Source organism: Rattus rattus, chromosome X (assembly GCF_011064425.1).
Source record: "Rattus rattus isolate New Zealand chromosome X, Rrattus_CSIRO_v1, whole genome shotgun sequence".
In the NCBI taxonomy this organism is placed as follows: domain Eukaryota; kingdom Metazoa; phylum Chordata; class Mammalia; order Rodentia; family Muridae; genus Rattus; species Rattus rattus.
This window is the reverse complement of record NC_046172.1, coordinates 37,142,319-37,162,935: the sequence shown is the minus strand read 5'-3', so window position 1 is coordinate 37,162,935 and position 20,617 is coordinate 37,142,319. Positions and strand designations below refer to the sequence as shown.

Here is a 20,617-nt window from a genome sequence, read left to right as displayed (position 1 = left end):
AAAAAGTTAATAAACTCCCTTTCTTATGAACACTCTCAGACTTTCTTTCCCTTTCCTTCATTGCTGATTTCCTGGAAAGAATTAGAAAAGTCATTTTGTTTTGTTGCCCTTTATTGAGATCTGTTACTTGTCAGACTGCTATGCTCTGGTTTCTCTTCCGTGCAATTGAAAATGTTCTTGCCACGCTCATTGTTGACGTCTTTATTACACAGCTTCCTCATGCTTACCTGTTATCTCTTGTGGTTTCTGATAATGTTCCACTCATTCTTAGTCTCTGGTGACATTTTTCTTGCCTCTTTGGCTTCCCTTTTCCAATCTTTATAGGATCCTCTTTCTCTGTTGATCCATTAAGTCCCAGGATTTTAACTTCTGCACTTTTGAAGGCTCTCTTTTCTCATTTGATATAAATAATCTCATCTATTTTCAGCCCTTCACTTGCTATGAGTATTTTGAATACCTGTGAAATTAAATTTGCTGGCTTCCTCTGAGTTCCAGGTTGGCTTCCTGTCTACTGGATATCTCTCTTTGGATGTCCTATTAGGCTTCTCAAATTCAACATCTTGGGCTTGAAGTTATAGCTCAGTAACAGAATGCTAGTTAAACATGTGTGGCTTCAATTCCCAACTCTGAAAAAAGAAACAAATATTTCAGTGCAGTTGGCCCATTTTCCTCTTGCAGTATTTTTCCTTACTATCTAAGCTAGAAGCTTTGCATTTATTCATGCCTTGTTAGATCTGTATTTTTATCTCTTGAATCCTTTTCTCTCCCATTCTACTACTGTGACCACAATCATACTTACAAAGATTTTTAGGAAGCTGACTAGCTTTTAAATTGAGTTTTTTGTCTTTAACATTTCAGGCCCCAGTGTATCCTTTAAGATGGGTACATTAGATGGAATAATTAGCTGTTGTTTAGCATGTATTATTGATCAGACTTTGTCCTGAGAGTGGCGAGACCCATTTAAGGAGATCATGGTGGCAAAAGCAGGAACCCCAATCAATGCATAACTGTAATACAAATTTAAACAAGTTCATATTCATAAGGCACAGAGAGCTATACTTGGCAAATATATAATGCATGTTAAGATACAGAGAGTATCCCAAGGCCTGCAGGACAGTGTGGGAGCCAACAGTGTGGTTGGGAAAGAGGGATAGCTGAGTAAAATCACAGTCATGATTATGAAAGAATTGGGGTGAAACAGGTAGCTGAGTCCTGTGCTTACTTCCTCTTTTCTGGGGGTGTTTGATTCATAATGTCAGATATATCCTAGGTTTTTACTCTGATTTGGCATTGTTTCCTTGGTGTTCTGAAAAACTACTTGGTGGGGGGGGTGGCTTTGGAATTCGATTTCCTTACTAAATCTACAAATAGAAAAAGTAAAGGATCTCCAGACTAATTAAGTTTATAAAACTCTTGAAGGCCAGATGTGGTAGAGATGCTGGTAATGCCAACCACCTAAGAGATGAGGCAGAGGCCAGAGAGGTAAATCAGCAGTTAAGACATCTAGCTGCCAGATTTAATTTCAAAATTTACATGGCAGGTCACAACTGACTATATGTAACTGTGGTTCCAGGGAATTCATTGCCCTCTTCTGACCTAGTGCTGGTTAGTTTTATGTCAAGTTGACACAAGCTAGAGAAATCAGAGAGGAGGGGGCCCCAGTTGAGAAAATGCTACTATAAGATTGGGCTGTACGTAGGCCTGTGGGACATTTTCTTAAGTAGTGATTGACAGGGGAGGACATAGCTCATTGTGGGTGGTGCCATTCCTAGGCTGGTGGTCCTGGGATTCTATAAGAAAGAAGGCTGAGCAAACCATGGAAAGCAAGACAGCAAGCACCCCTCCATTAGCCTCTGCATCATTTCCTGCCTCCAGGTTTCTGCCCTGTTTGAGTTTCTGTCTTGAATTCCTTTAATGATGAATAATGATGTGGAAGTGTAAGCCAAGCAAAGCCTTTCCTCCACATCTTGCTTTTAGTCATGGTGTTTCATCATAGCAGTAGTAACCCTAACTAGGACACACTTCTACAGCTTCTTGCATAAATGTGGTACGTATACATACAATCAGGCACACCCGTAAGCACGTCGTTAAATAAAAGAGCATTTCTCAAAAGAGGGAAAAAGGTTTTTGACAGGCCTGGAGGCTCACAGTATAATTCAAGTACTTAGGAGGATGAGTTAGAAGAATCACAAGTTTGAAAGCATCCTGGGAACAGTGAATTCCAGGCCACTCATGGCAATGGAATGAGACCCTGACTTAAGTAACCCAAAGGAAAAAACATCTTTGGTTCTAAGATAAGACCATTACTGGAGTATTAGAAGATTTTATTGTTAATAAGACCCTTTGCAAATTTCAAAAAGAGAATTGTAAATGGAAGAAATAATTCTGCTTTTCTTTATTTTAAACTCTTTGGTTCCCTACAGTTCTTGTTTGCTACATGCACAACCAAAATCATTCTACCAAGATGTCTCCATTATCAATCGTTACAGTCCTGGTGGACAAGATTGGTAAGTAAGACCAGCTTCTCTGCATGCTTAGGATTTTCAGTAGTTGCAAAGTGTTATTGAGATTGGGGAAAATTGTTTCCCTTATAGGAGATTTTAATGTATATATGAAAGTAGAGTATAACATGATATTTATATAGTTAGTTGGAAGAATTTTACTTGATTCTAGCTCTTTTAGTCTTTGCATGGTCTCCAGTTTTCAGAAAGACATTTAAATTTGTTTTTTATGCTAAATTTTATTTTAGTTTTAAAGATAAGAAATATAGTGCAATTGCAGCTTTTCAAATGATATTGTTCCCTTATCCTATAGACTTTCTTGATATGGTTTGGGTGGATCTTGAATTTCTGTTTTGCAGATATGTGTAAATACAGCTTAAGCCCTGAACAGGACATTAAGTTCACTGGCCATGTTAGCTGGGTTGGAAAGACTTCCATGGAAGTGAAGATGAAAATGTTTCAGGTGTGTATACACCTTAAGATTGCTCACTATTCATATATAATCAGCTAGTCTCACTTGAAGAAAAATTATATTCATGGACAGATGTGCAGTCCACAGCCTGAACAATTGACAGTTGAAGGGGAGTTAGCATCTTCCTGTTGCACAAAGACTGACACCTCATCTGTTACATACATATCTACGACTTTGTAATCATACAACTATACATTAAGGTGCTTGTTTCTGGTTTTGCTCCGGAGGATTTCGCAAAAGTCTGAGTTATATTAGATATTAATTGAATCAATTATCACATTACTTCTCTGGAGCTGCCACAAGAACAACAACATTTTTTTAAGCCACAACAGGTGGCTTAAAAAATCTCAGCAATTTGTTTTGGAGACACTGATTCCCAAACCAAGGTGTCAGCTGCAGAGTCACATTCCCTCTGAAACCTGAAGGAGCTTTTCTTTGCTTATCTCTTCTTGGTTTCACAGGACTTTTATGCTTTTGTCATTGCATGGTTTTCATACATCTCTATTTCTGTGTCTTTTCTCTTATTAATATGATAATCATATTGGATTGAAGGCCCACTTGGCTCCAATATGAACTCATTGTTTATTGCTCTTTTTGGAGAGAGGGTTTTAAGTACCCCAGGCTGGCCTTCAACTGGTCCTCAAGAATGTATTAGTACCCGATGGTAAAATAGCTATTGGTGGCTTTGCCATTGGCACAACTGATGCGGCAACCTTACGGTGTTTTTCTGAGACAGGTTCATCTTCTGTAGTCTAGGCTGTCTTCAGATTCCTAATTTTGCCTCCACTTCTTTAGGGTTGGGATAATAAGCATGTGCCACAATGTCTGGGTTAATCTCTCTCTCTCTCTCTCTCTCTCTCTCTCTCTCTCTCTCTCTCTCTCTCTCTCTCTCTCTCTCTCTCTCTTGTTGTTGTTGTTGTTGAGACAGAACCTCACTGTATAACACAGGCTGTCCTGGAACTCATAGTAATCCTTCTGCCTTAGCCTCACAAATGCTGGGAATACATTCATTAATTGCTATACTTGGCTTTCATTTAATCTAATTATGTCTGTAGTGTCCCTGTTCTCAAATATTTCCACCTGTAGGTCTGTAGAGTAGAACTTCCTCATACCTTTTCAGGGATGAAAGACCCCCTTCAATTCTATGCTTTCTTTTGGTACTGGGGATTAGACACACATTCTTTCACATACTAGGCAAATGCTCTAAGTGTTGAGCTACATCCGAAGCCATCAGTCCTTACTAGTCATTTGGGTAGCAGTTATAGCAGCTCTTCTAAATGAGCAGAACTCAGAGGCTAATCAATATAGTAACAAATAATTCAGAGCATGCACAGTATTTCACTGTGGAAAACTTAAGGGTGATTTATTTAAATATGATGTGGTAGTCAGTGGGCTGCCAGATGCATTCTTTTCTACTGTAGAATTCTAAAGCATTTCACCTCTTGGATAAAAAAAAAAAAAAAAGAAATCAGACTTCAGAAAAGTCCGAAGCTTGCTATGTATAGTAGTTGTCAAAATAAGTGAATTTGCCTTAAGAAATTTTAAAATTTATTCTTTCATAATTTTAAGCAGGCATATAAGGAATTTTGAACGTATGTACCCCCATTACCCTGTCTTAGCCTCCTTTGAGTCCCACTGAATCATTTCTATCTTTCTTGCCAACTAATACCCTTCATACTTTTATGTCATTTTTTTGTGACTCACTGAGTTTAGCTAGGTCTGCTTGCTTGACCATGGGTGGTGGGGGTTATTTATTGAAACAGTGACTACACCACTGAAAAAAATGACTCCTTACCCATTGGTAGCTGCCAGTGGCTCCTCAACAAGAGGTGGGGCTTACTAAGCCCTTCATGTATCCCGGATGGAACGTTTAAGGGCCGATGTTTTGTAGGTCTTGTGCGGGAAAGGAGAGCTACTGTGACTTTATGTGTGCAGTGGCCAGATTCTAAACAGGAAACAGCATTGTACAGTACTTCTTCCCATTTTCTGAATCTTAATGGATTTTCTGCCCTGTTTCCTGGGGTGTCCCTCAAGCCTTAGATGGGGTGATATAGATGGACATATATTGGGCTGCATGTTCAAGAACCACTTAATTCTCAGCACTTTGACCCATTAGACATGTCTGCATTAACTACCCATACATTTTAAAAACTTAAATATTGTATCAAAGTGATCGAATTATATCCCCATATTTATGAAGTTAATAGTAATGCTAGGTTATTTGTTCTTTTAAAAATAATAAAACTTAAAGTTGCTGTGGATGCTTCTATGATTTATAGACACTTAACCAAATTTCTACCCTGCCCACAGCTGTGTACAGTAAATTCTTGGCCTAGGGCCTGCATTCCTAGGAATCAAGGCTATTTGAATCTTGTATAACTAGATTAGAATATATATACATATATACACATATATACACACACACACATATATATATACACACAGATACATATACATATATATATAATTGAGAGAAGGAGAAGGGGAGGGAAAGGAGGAGAGGGGGAGGGAAAGGAGGAGAGGGGGAGGGAGGGAGAGAGTGGGGGAGGGAGGGAGGGAGGGAAGGAAGTAAGGGGGAATATGTATGTGTTGGTGAAAAGTCAAAGTCAAGTCAATGTCAGACAAGTAAAACTTTTTTTCTTTTTTTAGTTTTATGTATGCCAGGCCTAGAATTGAGGATGACTTTGAACTTTAGATCCTCTGGTCTCTTCCTACTGAGTGTTGGGATTACAAGTCTATGCCAGCTTGCTTGATTTATGTCATACTAGGAATTGAGCCCAGGTCTTCTTTCAAGCACTGTACCAACTGAACTATTATACTTAGCTCAAAAACTTTGTTATAAATCTGCCTTCCTTGTGGGCTATTTGACTGATAATTCATGACTTTTGCAATATTTCTATGCTAGAGAGGTAGCAGAGGGGATCCTGGGTCTGATCCCTGCTCTGCTGAACGTTAAACATATGGCTATGGGCAAGTATTAGTTATATTAAACCATAATGTAAATATTTAGCAAGCAAGTCTCTGTTAATGCCTCTTTCTTTACCTGAAATGTCTCCTGCTCTGATTCTGTGTGTTTGAACTGTGCTTTTGGGTTACATCTTGTTCTACCTCTTCTTTGACTTTTGCAGCTGGAATGATTGTTCCTTCTTCAAGACCCATTCTCTGTCTCTTCTTCCTAGCACCTGCTGCTTTTTGTCCTCTAGAACTGTGTACAAACTTACTTTCTTCTGCTAGCTACACATACTTCTTAACAGCAGTACCTGTGTTTGAATCACCCAGCCCACTTCCTAATATCTGTTCATGAAATCAATTTGCCAGTCACTTATTGAGCATCTTTTCTGCTCTGTGCATACAACAGTGAGCAAGGTGCACAAAGTTCCTTTTTCTTAAAGCTTGAATTCTACAAGGGCCCATTCACAAACTCCCATTTAATAATTTGGAAATATTAATGGCATATTTATCTGCTAGTATTTGTACATAGGGTTTGTAGTATACATGTCTACAAGGACCTCACCATATCATAAGCAGACAGCCACATAAAGAAATGATTATAATATATTATGCAGTACTTCTCAGACAAGGTATTTTGGCATTTTATCCAGGAAACTTCTTAGTTCTGAAGACCTACCAGTGTATGGTGAGATGTTTAACCATTTTGAAGAGAAATACTAGTTCTTGATTGGTGGTGCTTCAGTGTTTCAGTAGGGCCATTGTGTCTCACCTTAAGTACTTACTAGAAAATTGGACTTTATTCTTCACAGTAATTCTTTGGAGTCTGGCAGCTGTTGGTGTGTACCCTTTTAAATGGGCTGAAGTCTGTCTTCTAGATGACTATCATTTTTAATTGTTTAGGAGCATCAGGTCTCTATAGACAGAGTAAGCATCTTGTTTAGGAGCTGATAGAATTTTGTTTTAGATAAGTATATACTTACATTTATTTTGCAGTTTCATATACAATCATATACTTTGAACATATTCACACCCACATAATCATCTTGTTTCCCTCCCACCACCTCCTTTCTTCTCGCAAGTCTTCCTACTCCTTTCATGTGAGTATTTTGGTGACCCACTGGGTTTAATTAGGTTTACATCCATAAGCCCGAGTGGGGTGGAGGGTTATTTACTGGAACATGAAAAACTTAGCCAGTGGCTATGCCATGGAGAAATATGACTATCCCTTTCACAGCAACCATTAACTGCCAATAGCTCCTCAGGGAGAAGTGAGGCCTCATAGCACTCTCCCTTCTTCATGGTGCGAGGTTGAAGGGTACAGTCATATGCAGGTTCACTAGCTCTTGAGTTCATAAGTACAGCAGCCATGCCAAGTCCAAAGGATGGAATTCCACAGCCATAATTTCTATCTTCTGACTCTTAGATTTTTTTCATCCTTTTTCCATGATGTTCCCTGAACCTTAGACAGGGTGATATAGATGTCCCATTTAGGTCTGCTTATAATTTTTTAATTAATTGATTAAGCAGCTGAAGGTATTGATACCAAAACTTGTGAGGCCAAAACAGAAGGATCATGAGTTCAGGATAGTCATTCCCTTTGCAACAAGTTCTAGAAAGCCAGCCTAGGCTATGTAACACCGGGTCTCAAATGTAAAACAAATTGATCAAGAGCATCCTCCTCCAAATGCTAAAACTCATGAACCCCCTTTAGTGAACTTTTATTTACCTAGACTATATGTGTGTGTGTATGTATGTATGTATGTATGTATGTATGTATGTATGTATGTATGTATGTATGTCAAATCAAAATTTTTATCTGTTATAAGAGTTATCTAAGCTATATAAATATCTTCTCTAATTGCTTGAGGCTGAACCTGGAAAATATAAGCAGCTTTGGGAGGGCATTTTTTATTGGATTTTTTTTATTTACATTTCAAATTTTATTCCCTTTCCCAGTTTCCCGTCCCTAAGCCTCCTATCCCATCCCCATGCCCCTTCCTCTATGAGGGTATCCCTCTCCCTATCCACCCCCCTTCTGGCCCAGACATTCCCCTACACTGGGGGGTCCAGCCTTGGCAGGACCAAGAGCTTCTCCTGGGAGGGCATTTTTGCTTTAAGTACTTTCCCCATTTACAGAAAACAAAGCTCTGATATTTAAAACTTCACTAAGTACCATATATGACCTGATTCCCAACACAGTAGGAAGCACTGCCCTCTTTAGGATTCTGTTTTACACACTAGCACACAAAGAATTAGTTTTCATTGTGGCAGGTCATTTTTCTTTTCTTTATGTATGTGGAGATCAGTGTATCTGAATAAAGTATCTGAATAAAATATTTTGTGAAGTTCGTGTTTTGTTTATATCTTTATGTGGGTTCTGAGTATCAAGCTCAAATTGTCAGGCTAGCACACAAGCCCCTTACTGCTGAGCTGCTAGTCCCATTATGGTATTTTCAATCAAAATTTGGGTTTTATTTTCCTCCCACTGGCCCCTTCTTCCACATTGCTGCCTTCTTGTGTTTCCCCCTCCCTCCCTCCCATTCTTCATCCTTTCATTCTTTTTTTTTTTCTCAAGGCAGCATTTCTCCTTGTAGCCTGATCTATAGACCAGGCTTGCCTCAAATTCACATAGATATGTCTGCTTCTGCCCCCTCAAGTTGTGTAATTAAATGCATGGACAACCACCAGCTAGTTTTTTTCCTTACATTGTCTTGTCATAATGACCTCTTTTGTTTCAGCTTAGATTCTTCCTAGTGTAGGTTAGCCTTTAAGGGTCCCCTTTGTTTCCCTTCAGCACAAGTTTTTAAGTTCCTTGTCCCTTTGGGTTCTGATGTAATTATGTAAGTATCTGAATAAAATATCAGACCATTTCATCTTTTGTTTTTGTAAAATATAATTGAAGAAGGCTAATTTTTGTTTTTAAATTAACGAGACTGAGTTCTGTACTTGCGCTAGATGATTTTGGTGTGCCCTCTAGACTTTCTGAAGAAGTATACTGGTAGTAATTAAAATAGGATGTGTAGAGGGCATCAATAAGAAAATTTTAGGATCAAGACAGGAGGGCCCGGAAACTATGTTATACATAGAAGTAGCCACTATTTGGCTATTTATGAAGACAATTTAATGATAACATTAATAAGAGCTGAAGAGCTAGTGGGACAGAGAACCTTTACTTTTTATGGCTGAATGAACACCACAGATTGGGGCAGGATAGATGGCTTCCTGGTTAAGAGCATTGGTGGTTCTTATGTAGAACCCTGGTTCAGCTCCCAACTCCCATTCCAGGTGTTCTGATGCCTTCTGGATTCTGCCGGCATTGCATGCACATACAGCACAGATATTCATGCAGGCAGAACGCCATACACATAATGTAAATTTAATTAATTAATTAGACAAAAATAAAAATGAGATACTTGGCTAGAGACTACTAGACTTTGTCAGTCCCCCCCCCCCCGTTTAATGGTTTAATGGCATCCATTAGAATAGACCCTGCTAACTGGCATATTACTCAAGAGTCTTTGTTTCTGTCTAATCCAGTTTAACATTATCAGTGTTTCTACACTTTTGTTATAGTTTTACTCTCCAGTGTCTCTTTATTCTTCAAGATATGCATTGGTTAGAGTCAAAACATTAACTATCCTCTTATATTCTTCTCCTCCCTACCCTCCTCCTCCTCCCTACCCTCCTCCTCCTCCTTGTCCTCCTCCTCCCCCCTTCCCCTCCTCTTCTTCTCCTCCTTCTCCTTGTCCCTCCTCCCCTTCCCCCCTCCTCTTCTTCCTCCCTCCTTCTCCTTGTCCTCCTCCTCCTCCCCTTCCCCCTCCTCTTCTTCCCTCCCTCCTTCTCCTTGTCCCTCCTCCCTCCCCCCTTCCCCCTCCCTCTTCTTCCTCCTCCTTCTCCTTGTCCTCCTCCTCCTCCCCCTTCCTCCTCTCTTCTTCTCCCTTCTCCTTGTCTCCTCTTCCCTCCCCTCCCCCCCCTCCTCTTCTTCCTCCTCCTTCTCTTCATCCTCCTCCTCCCCTTCCCCTCCCCTCTTTCTCCTCCTTCTCCTTTTCCTTCTTTCTTTTTCTTTCTTTTTTTTTAACTTTTGATTTCCTCTCAAAAGCATTGTCATTTGACATCCTGGAAATTTTTTCCACTTTCCTTTCCTTCCCCTTCCTTCCCTTCCCCCCTTCCCCTTCCCCCACCCCCCTACCCCCTTTCCTTTCCCCCCTCCGTCTTCTTTCTTTTCCTTCCTTCCCTTCCTTCCTTCCTTCCTTCCTTCCTTCCTTCCCTTCCTTCCTTTCTTCCCTTTTTTTAAATAGAGGCAGAACCACAGGACACAGGACTATAAATCACAAAGCTACCCTGAAAGCCACTAGGCTAGCCCCACACTCACAGGCACTGTTTTGCTTCAATATTGCAAGTTGCTAGGATTACAGACATATGCCAATACACCTAGCCAGTTGTTTCAGTTTTTTAAGAGGTAGTAGTAAGTTTTAATTTTGACATTGGTATAACAGCCAAATAAAGCTTAGACTTGGACTTGGAGTGCTTTTACTTCTTAGGGATCTGACCTTTAAAGCCATATTCACACATATAGTGTTGACTATACTATATAGTAATTTAAAATGATGATGATGATGATGATGATACAGTATGATGATGATGATGATGGTATGTCTTCCTGATAAGTTCATTCCTTACAACTTTGTTTTTCTTTTCTTTGTTCTTTAGATGCACAGTGATGATAAATTTTGGCCTGTTTTGGATGCAACCTTTGTAATGGTGGCTCGAGATTCTGAAAATAAAGGGTAATTGCTGCTTTTTTAAAAAAATAATTCCATAATTTGAAAAACTTCAAAGGAACATAAGACTGAAGAGAAAACTAGTTTTTATATGCCTACGACCTGAATTTAACAGATTTAATTGCAACATGTTAGAAAAATTCATATTTTCTTTTTTTTTTAAGATTTATTTATTTATTATATATAAGTACACTGTAGCTGTCTTCAGATACACCAGAAGAGGACATCGGATCTCTTTACAGATGGTTGTGAGCCACCATGTGGTTGCTGGGAATTGAACTCAGGACCTCTGGAAGAGCAGTCGGTGCTCTTAACTGCTGAGCCATCTCTCCAGCCCCCCATATTTTCTTTTTAAAGAACATAAATATTTTAAAACAAATTTCATATATGGTGACATTTTACCTCAGAAAACTTCAGTATAGGCATTTTTTTTAAAATGTAGATATTTTATTTATTAACTACATACACTATGCCCTGAGTAAACCCACTTTCATATTTCCCAGGCTGTAGGAGTCACTGCTTTACTTTCAGACTGACGTGTTTTAAGCTTCTGCATAGAAGAGAGAACTAGTGTTGCTTGTTTTACTGTATTTGGTTCATTTTCCTTAACATAATGCACTTTTAGTTCAATGCATTTTGCTGCAGATAACAGAACTTTATCCCTAACAGCTGAATTGTATATGTGTATCCATTTAACTTTTGCATTTATTAGCTGATGGATACCTAACCTCCTAACCTGGCTCAATTATCTTAGTGGTTGTTAATAATGCTACATATGTAGAGGTGTATAGTTATCTCTGGTATGCTAATTTATTAGTACAGCTAATATTTCCTTTCCTTTCATATATATATATATGAGAGATAAATAGGCCATATGGCATATCTATTTCTAAAAAAAGTTCTTTATGATGGCTGTACTAATTTATTTTCCTTCCAAGAATATCTGCAGTTTGTTTTCCTCCATATGATTGATTGTTGTTAGCATTATTTTTTAATTAAAAATAGCCACTTGGAGTGAATTGTTATGTTATTTGACTTGCTGACTCTGATAGCTAAAGATATTAAAGACTTTTTCATTTACTTGTTAGCCACTTCTATTTCTTTTGTTGAGAGTTATTGAGATCATTTGCCCATTTCTTTTAAAGAGACTTAATTCACTTAGTTTTGCTGGAGCGTGGGTCCTCTGAACAGAGACTCTGGTGTGGGTTTTCACAAGACGGTCAGTGAATTCCTGATAAGGAGACTTGGTGAACACAGTCTCTTTCCAGAGGTCAGGGGTCAGGTAGCTGTAGGTATTGGAGATGGCATCAAAGGTGGCCTTGGCAAAGTTGCCCAGGGTGGCAGTGCAGCCCCTGGCTGAAGTGTAACAGTCATCTATACCAGCCATCATCAGTAGCTTTTTGGGCACAGGAACAAAGACAATGCCAGTGCCTCTGGGGCAGGGATGAGATACTTTCCAGCACAAACCACAACTGTCTCTGTCACTTTGCATGGTACAGTGTGGGGTTTGCCAATCTTGTTCTCCTAGTAGCCTCTCCACACAGGGATGATGGAAAGATTGGCCAAGATGATGGCCTCTTGGATGGCAGTGGCAACCTTCTTGGAACACTTAACACCAAGACAAACGTGACCATTGTATTCCCCAATAGCGACAAAAGCCTTGAATCTGGTCCGCTGGCCAGCCGGAGTCTGCTTCCATCCTGGCATGATCTTCAGAACCTCATTCTTTTGGAATACCCGAGGGGAAAGTCAATAATCTCAGATTCTTTTTTTTCTTTTTAATCTTTATTAACTTGAGTATTTCTTATTTACATTTGGAATGTTCCCTTTCCCGGGTTTTCGGGCAAAACATCCCTAACCCTGCCCCTCCTTCTTTATCGGTTTCCCCTCCTTCCTCCCCCCATTGCCGCCTCCCCCCAGCAATCATGTTCCTGGGGGTTCAGTCTTGGGACCAAGGGCTTCCCCTTCCACTGGTGCTCTTACACTGGGCTATTCATTGCTACCTATGGGGTTGGAGCCCAGGGTCATTCCATGTAAGGACTTTGGGCAGTGGATTAGTCCCTGGATGCTCTGGATAGTTGGCCTTGTTGTTCATATGGGGTCTCAAGCCCCTTCAAACTCTTTCAGTCCTTTCTCTGATTCCTTCAATGGGGGTCCCGTTCTCAGTTCTGTGGTTTGCTGCTGGCATTCGCTTATGTATTTGCTGTATTCTGGCTATGTCTCTCAGGAGAGATCTACATCCGGTTCCTGTCGGCCTGAACTTCTTTGCTTCATCCATCTTGTCTAATTGGGTGGCTGTATATGTATGGGCCACATGTGGGCCAGGCTCTGAATGGGTGTTCCTTCAGTCTCTGTTCTAAACTTTGCCTCCCCATTTGTAGGGAGCGGCTAAAGATGGCGCTGACATCCGGTGGTCGTTTGTGGTAAACACCTACAGCGCATGTGTTGGCATACCTCCAACATCTACAAGGCCAGGGTGATATTCATGCTAAATAGGTTATTTCATACTCCACCAATCCCCAGTGGACAAATTTACAACTACAGTCTGTTTTGTATATAAGGCAAGTGCCTTTGTTCCTCGGGGTCCCCATATCATCAATAAGGTGTTCCTGCAATAAAGGCTGATTAAGAAGGATCCAACGGTGTTGCGTCTTCCTTGCCGGTCGACGTGGGCGCGACACCCATTCCCTCCCAAGGGTATTCTTGTCCCCCTTTTATAGAAGGAGTGAAGCATCCACATTTTTGTCATCCTTCTTGAGTTTCATGTGTTCTGTGCATCTAGGGTAATTTGAGCATTTGAGCTAATATCCACTTATCAATGAGTGCATACCGTGTGTGTTTTTCTGTGATTCAAACCAATATCTTAAACTAAATTTTTCTGTTTTCTTTAGGCCTGCATTTGTAAATCCACTTGTTGCTGAAAATAAAGAAGAAGAAGAACTTATTACACAAGGAGAATGTATGTTAATTTGTTTATGGTCAAATAAAAAAATTAAAGTCTATTAATTTTACTATAGAAGGGATTATTGAAGATTATATGGATTTCTTATAATAGTCAAATGTATTGTCCATGCCAAGATTTTTTAATTGGATTTTTTATGTATTTACATTTCAAATGTTGTCCCCTTTTCTGGTTACCCCCTCTCCCATACTTCCTACCCCTCTTTCTATAAGGATGCTCTCCCTTCTACCAACCCAGTCCCAACTCAGCATCCTGGCATTTCCCCTATGCACTGAGGGTCCAGCCTTCACAGGACCAGGGCTTCCCCCTCCTATTGGTGCCCAACAAGGCCATCCTCTACTACTTATGCAGCTGGAGCCATGGGTCTGTCCGTGTGTACTCTTTGGTTGGTGGTTTAGTCCCTGCGAGCTCTGTGGGGGTCTGGTTGGTTGATATTGTTCTTCCTATGGGTTGCAAACCCCTTCAGCTGCTTCAGTCCTTTCTCTAACTCCTCCATTGTGGTCCCCATGCTCAGACTGATGATTAGCTGCAAGCATCCTCATCTGTATCAGTAGGGCTCTGGCAGACCCTCTCAGGAGACATCTATGTCATGCTTCTCTCAGCAAGCACTTCTTGATATCAGCAATAGTGACTGGGTTTCGTGTATGCATATGGGATGGATCACCATGTCTCTGGATGGCCTTTCCTTCATCTCTGCTCCACACTTTGTCCCCATATTTCCTTTAGACAGGAATAATTCTGGACTAATATTTTTGGATGAGTGGGTAGCCCCATCCTCCAACCAGGGGACATGCCTAACCTCTAGATATGGTTTTGACAGGTTCTCTCTCCCCTTTGCTGGGCATTTCAGCTAATCTCATCCCTGTTGGGTCCTGGGAGCCTCTTGCTTTCCTGGCATCTGGGACCTGCTGGTGGCTACCCCCAATTCCCCATTTCCCCATTGCTACACACTTCTGTTCAAATTCCTGTCCCTCTGTCTATCATCCCAGTTTCCTCCCATACCTGACCCTGCTCCCCTTTTCCCCCTCCCCCTCCTCTCTTACTCCCAAGTCCCTCCCACCCTCTACCTCTTATGAGTATTTTGTTCTCCTTTCTTTGGTTTTCCTTCTGAGCATCATATTGTCTGTGAATTTTGATAGAAAAATTAATTGTATCTTACCAATGGAACTCATGCTTTGAACAATTTTATTGATGGCACAGTATTAAGTGAAGCAATTTGTCTTTTCATTTCTTTCTTGATAATTTTATACATGTATATATATGTTTTGGTCCAGTCCCCCCATCCCCCTTCATTTCTTTCCCTCCCCACCCACTGCCCTCTTTTCCCTCCCAAGTTCATATACTCTATTTTAAACTCATTTAATCCACTTAGTGCTGCTAGTATGTGCATGGTTACAAAGCCATTTACTTTACAAAGCTATTTTTTAATGAAATGGGAAGTATATCTTAGTGGTTTAAGTACTAATCAGATTAGGGCTATAGATCAGGATGATAACCAGTGTTCTCATAGTAAACTGATAGAATTTCCAACTGAAAGAAAATCCTCAGACTGGACAGATGGCTCAGCAGTTAAGAGTACTGCTTCTGTTCCAGTGGACACAGGTTCAATTCCTAGCAAGTACATAGCAGTTCACAACTGTCTCTAACTCTAGTTCCAGGACTACTGACTCTCATAAAGACATACATGCAATCAAAACACCAATGTACATAAAACAAAAATAAAATAAATCTTTAATCATAGCACTTGGGAGCCAGAGGCAGAGGCAAGCAGATCTCTGAGTTCGAGGAAAGCCTGATCTAGAGAGCAAGTTCCAGGACAGCCAAGGCTATACAGAGAAACCCTGCCTCAAAACCCAAGAATAGAGACATAGATAGGTGTATAGCTAGGTAGATGGGTAGTTGTCTTTTTTTATCTTTGTTTTTCTTCAACTTTTATTAAATTGGGTATTTCTTATTTATATTTCAAATGTTATTCCCTTTCCTGGATTTCTGTCCATCAGCCCTCTAACCCCTCCCTTTCCCCTTCTATATGGGTGTTCTCCTCCCCATCCTCCCCCCATCCCCCCCAACAATCCCCTACACTGGAGGTCCAACCTTGGCAGGACCAAGGGCTTTTCCACTGGTGCCCCAACAAGTCTATTTACTGCTACCTATGCAGTTGGAGCCCAGGGTCAGTCCATGTATAGTCTTTGGGTAGTGACTTAGTTCCTGGAAGCTCTGGTTGGTTGGCATTGTTGTTCTTATGGGGTCTCAAGCCCCTTCAGCTCCTTCGGACCTTTCTCTAATTCCTCCAATGGGGGGTCCCATTCTTGGTCTAGTGGTTTGCTGCTGGCATTTGCCTCTGTATTTGACATGTTATGGCTGCTTCTCTCAGGAGAGATCTACATCCAGTTCCTGTCAGCCTGCACTTCTTTGCTTCATCCATCTTATCTAGTTTTGGTGGCTGTATACATGTGGACCACATGTGGGGCAGGCTCTGGATGGCTGTTCCTTCAGTCCCTGCTCCAAACTTTGCCTCCCTATCCCCTCTTATGGATATTTTTGTTCCCCTTTTAAAGAAGGAGTGAAGCATCTGCATTTTGGTCATCCTTTTTGAGTTTCATATGGTCTGTGCATCTAGGGTAATTTGAGCATTTGGACTAATATCAACTTATCAATGAGGGCATACCATATGTGTTTTTCTGTGATTGGGTTACTTCACTCAGGATATTTTCTAGGTTCATCCATTTGCCTATAAATTTCATGAAGTCATTGTTTTTGATAGCTGAGTAGTACTCGACTAGTAGATGTACCACATTTTCTGTATCCATTCCTCTGTTGAAGGGCATCTGCGTTCTTTCCAGCTTCTGGCTACTAGAAATAAGGCTGCTATTAATATAGTGGAGCATGTGTCTTTGTTATATGTTGGAGCATCTTTTGGGTATATGCTCAGGAGAGGTATAGCTGGGTCCTCAGCTAGTGCAATGTCCAATTTTCTGAGGAACATCCAGGCTGATTTCCACAGAGGTTATACCAGTCTGCAGTCCCACCAACAATGGAGGGGTGTTCCGCTTTCTCCACATCCTTGACAGCATCTGTTGTCACCTGAGTTTTTTTTTTTTTTTTTTTTTTTTGGAGCTGGGGACCGAACCCAGGGCCTTGTGCTTGCTAGGCAAGTGCTCTACCACTGAGCTAAATCCCCAACCCCTTCACCTGAGTTTTTGATCTTAGCCATTCTGACTGGTGGGAGGTGGAAACTCAGCGTTGTTTTGATTTGCATTTCCCTGATGACTAAGGATGTTGGACATTTCTTTAGGTGCTTTTCAGCCATTCGATAATCCCAAGCTGAGAATTCTTTATTTAGTTCTGTACCCCATTTTTAATAGGGTTATTTGGCTCTCTGGAGTCTAACTTCATGAATTCTTTGTATATTTTGGATATAAGCCCTCTATTGGATGTAGGATGGGTAAAGATCTTTTCCCAATTTGTTGGTTGCCGTTTTGTCCTAACCACAGTGTCCTTTGCCTTACAGAAGCTTTGCAGTTTTATGAGGTCCCATTTGTCGATTCTTGATCTTAGAGCATACGCCATTGGTGTTCTGTGGTAGATAATCTTTTTAAGAAAAAGAAAAAAGATCCTCAGTGGAAAAAATTAAGATTTTTTTTGTGTTGCTGGTTTGGAACCCAGCACCTTGTACATGTGAGAAAAGTGTTTTACCATGGATCTATGTCCCAGCTCCATCTCTAGAAAATTTACATGATCACTGTGGCCTTCCCTTAGATATATGCATAAATTATTCTGGTGGGATTTTGAATCTTACAAATACTTTGTAGGTTGCAAGGCACTCTAGATGCTGTGGGGTGACCTTTCTGATCATACATCTTCATTTTCTTATACTTCAGTGAACAAGAGCCGAAGGATTGCTTTTAGCACCACTTCATTACTGAAAGTAGCTCCTAATTCTGAGGAGAAGAATGTCATACATGAACTGTTTCTTAACACACTGGATCCAAAGTAAGTTAAGATTGTGAGACTCCCAAGTTGAAAAAGTCCAAGGTCTTTTTGACCTTTTTGTTTATAACCTATTTCCTCTTGACAGTGAAAACATGGCAGTAACAGGGTTTATTTAAATCATCTCCACTTGTACAGGACTATAAGTTTTCAGAGTCGAATTTTGCCTCCTAAGGCAGTGTGGATGGAGGATACAAAACTCAAGAGCTTGGATATTTGTCACCCTCAGGTACTAGAACTTTGTGAGCAGTCTTCTGAATTTGCTGAATTGCATTCATGATAATTGTCTAAACTTTGACACACATTTAAATGGACAGTTTCTGTAGTATTGTTAATTTCTTTGTTTTCTATATAAGGATAACCACAAACATTTATTAATAGTCATTTATGTTTTATAGGAGCGAAACATTTTCAATAGGATTTTTGGTGGTTTTCTTATGAGAAAAGCATATGAACTTGCATGGGCTACAGCTTGTAGTTTTGGGTAAGTTCGACTTAAGTTACCTTCTGAGAAGTGACTTCCTCCATTTCCCTAAAAAGAAACATTTTAAACCAGTCTGTGTATGAACTATACTATAGGATTTTAATTTTTATAAGATCTGTGTGGGCTTGGGGGTGGAGAGATTATCATACTAGTGGCAAATGTAAGAGATGACACTGCGACCTTACAGGTCTAAAATCACTTTCTTTTCCATTTTACATATGCCACATTTTTTTCAGTAGGCCTTTAATTAATGGGCTAAATCAGGAAAACCACCTTCTGAAATCAAAGCCAGATGCCTCTGATAATGTTTTTTAATGTAAAACTTTCATTATATATTCCTAGATAATATTATGATCAATACATTGTATTTAGTGCATATCCAGCTCCACACTTTTGCTTTAATGAATATCCCAGTAGCTAGAATTGATAATTTCCTCTTTCTTTACATTGATTTTTTTTTTGATCATTGTTATTTTACATCAGTGAATTGTTAAGGGAAACACTAAGACCTGATTTTTCCCCTATTTGTAAATTCCATTTATTAAATTATAAATACTAAGACTATATTGGATTCTTTTTTTTTCTTATCCCCTCCTCCTCCTCCATACAGGTCCCCCCCCATCCAAACCCCCTTACTCACCCATATTCCCCTGCACTGGGGGTCCATCCTTAGCAAGACCAAGGGCTTTCCCATCCACTAGTGCCCCAACAAGGCTATTTTCTGCTATATATGCAGTTGGAGCCCTGGGTCAGTCCATATATAGTCTTTGGGTGAGTGGTTTGAGTCCTGAAACTCTGGTTGGTTGGCATTATGAGGACCTGGGTTTTGCAATTCCTCTAATTTGTGCTTTCCTCAATAGTGGTTTGACCCTATGTGGTAACAGTAGATGATATCATGTTTCAGAAACCTGTTGAAGTTGGCTCATTGCTCTTTCTTTCTTCACAGGTAGGTGTGTCATGAGGGGTAAAAGTATTTTTTGTTATTTGGGTCTAGAAAAGAAGATTTTACCTTCTGTGTTTCTCTTATAACTGGTTTCCTTCCCCATTCTTAAAGCAACTGACAAAATCTTGTATCTATAATCTTTTAGGTATGCTTCACCCAGGACAATTACATTCAAGTCAGAGTCCATAGTGAAGTGGCCTCTCTTGACAGTCGTGAGCATATGACCACCAATGTCTTTCATTTTACATTCATGTCAGAAAAAGAAGTACATGATTTTCCCCCGAACATATGGAGGTAAGCTGTGATGATTGCTTCCTTCTAATGAGAAGAAGAAATTTTCAATACCACCCCCAGCACTCCCCTATGGTATGGGACTGAGCCCAGGGAATTGCATATCTTAGTCAAGTACTCTGTCATTGAGCTCTCTGTCTCAGCTCTCTGCCTTTAAATGATCCTTAAACCCAGGGATTCACATGAGCTAGACATGTGCACTACCACTGATTTATATTCCTAGCCCTCTTACCCTCTTCTTTTAAATTATTCTTACCAGTGTGTCCAAGCCTGTTAGTCCAAGAGCATGTCTTCGGGAGATTGTTGTTTTGAAGTTCTGTAGCCCTGAAGGCCAAATATGCCTTTTGGCCCCCAGGAATGGCTGTTGTTGCTTTGCAAAGCTGTGTATGCAGAACTGTTGCAAACTGTAAGCAGCCACTGATAATGAAAGACTAGTGCAGCCAGCAAAATGAGATGGAGTCAGGGTCTTCTCTCAGCTTATTTGTAAAGCTCCAGCCCTAAAATGCATCCCTGTAGCTGGTTTTGCATATACAGTGTTGGTCTTCCTATTATTCCCAAATAGTCATTTATCCTGTATGGTTGTGTAAAAAGTGCTGCAAATTTCTTCAGAAGGGTCTTTCTGGTGTTTCAGAGTCCATGTTGTATTTAGATGGACAGCGGCATTTCAAGTCCATGAGTACCGCAGTGATCTTGAAAAAGAACTACACTGTGGAGCCCTAGGAAAAATCTCACTTGTTGCAAACCAGCACTTCAGGCACAGTGACATAGTGCCTAATAAAGGCGTGCTGAGAAATATTGATGTTCACATTGCTTTTTTATCTTCCATAGAGGGAACTATATTCAACTTTTAGAATGATCAGAAAAGCAGAACAAGTGACTGAATGGGGCTAAGGGGTGAAAGAATGATTAAACAATAAAACCTTTTATAGTAATGTGATTGTGAGCTTCCAATGTTTACTTCTTACCCCTGTCTGCTATAGATTTCTGCAAAATGTCTTCTCATATAGTTGGGTACATCCTTTTTAAGCCTGACTGGTTCCTTTATACTGTCTAAAGTCCAATGAATTCTATATGATCTTTTGCTTCCTCCCCAAGGTTTATTGTTGCTGGAGGGGTAGATGGAAAGTGGATAAAAGAAATTCATGAAAGTCTGTAGCATCTGTAAAGATTTATAGAAGGTTTAAATTTGAAAATATCAAAAAAAAGTATTCAGGGGATGGATGAGTGAAACTCAAACCATT

At 40.1% G+C, this 20,617-nt stretch overlaps 1 protein-coding gene across 1 annotated transcript in view; it reads left to right on the top strand.

The window, feature by feature from the left end:
- Acot9 (acyl-CoA thioesterase 9) overlaps window positions 1–20,313 on the top strand; it is a 36,891-nt gene extending 16,578 nt beyond the window's left edge. The window contains 11 exon segments of the mRNA XM_032890020.1: window positions 2,424–2,507; window positions 2,861–2,964; window positions 10,636–10,712; window positions 13,598–13,665; window positions 17,550–17,661; window positions 17,797–17,887; window positions 18,057–18,150; window positions 19,009–19,088; window positions 19,231–19,352; window positions 19,354–19,379; window positions 20,008–20,313. Of these exon segments, the coding sequence (XP_032745911.1) occupies window positions 2,424–2,507; window positions 2,861–2,964; window positions 10,636–10,712; window positions 13,598–13,665; window positions 17,550–17,661; window positions 17,797–17,887; window positions 18,057–18,150; window positions 19,009–19,088; window positions 19,231–19,352; window positions 19,354–19,379; window positions 20,008–20,096 (947 nt within the window). The 3' untranslated portion in view covers window positions 20,097–20,313.
- The last annotated feature ends 304 nt before the right edge of the window (window positions 20,314–20,617 follow it).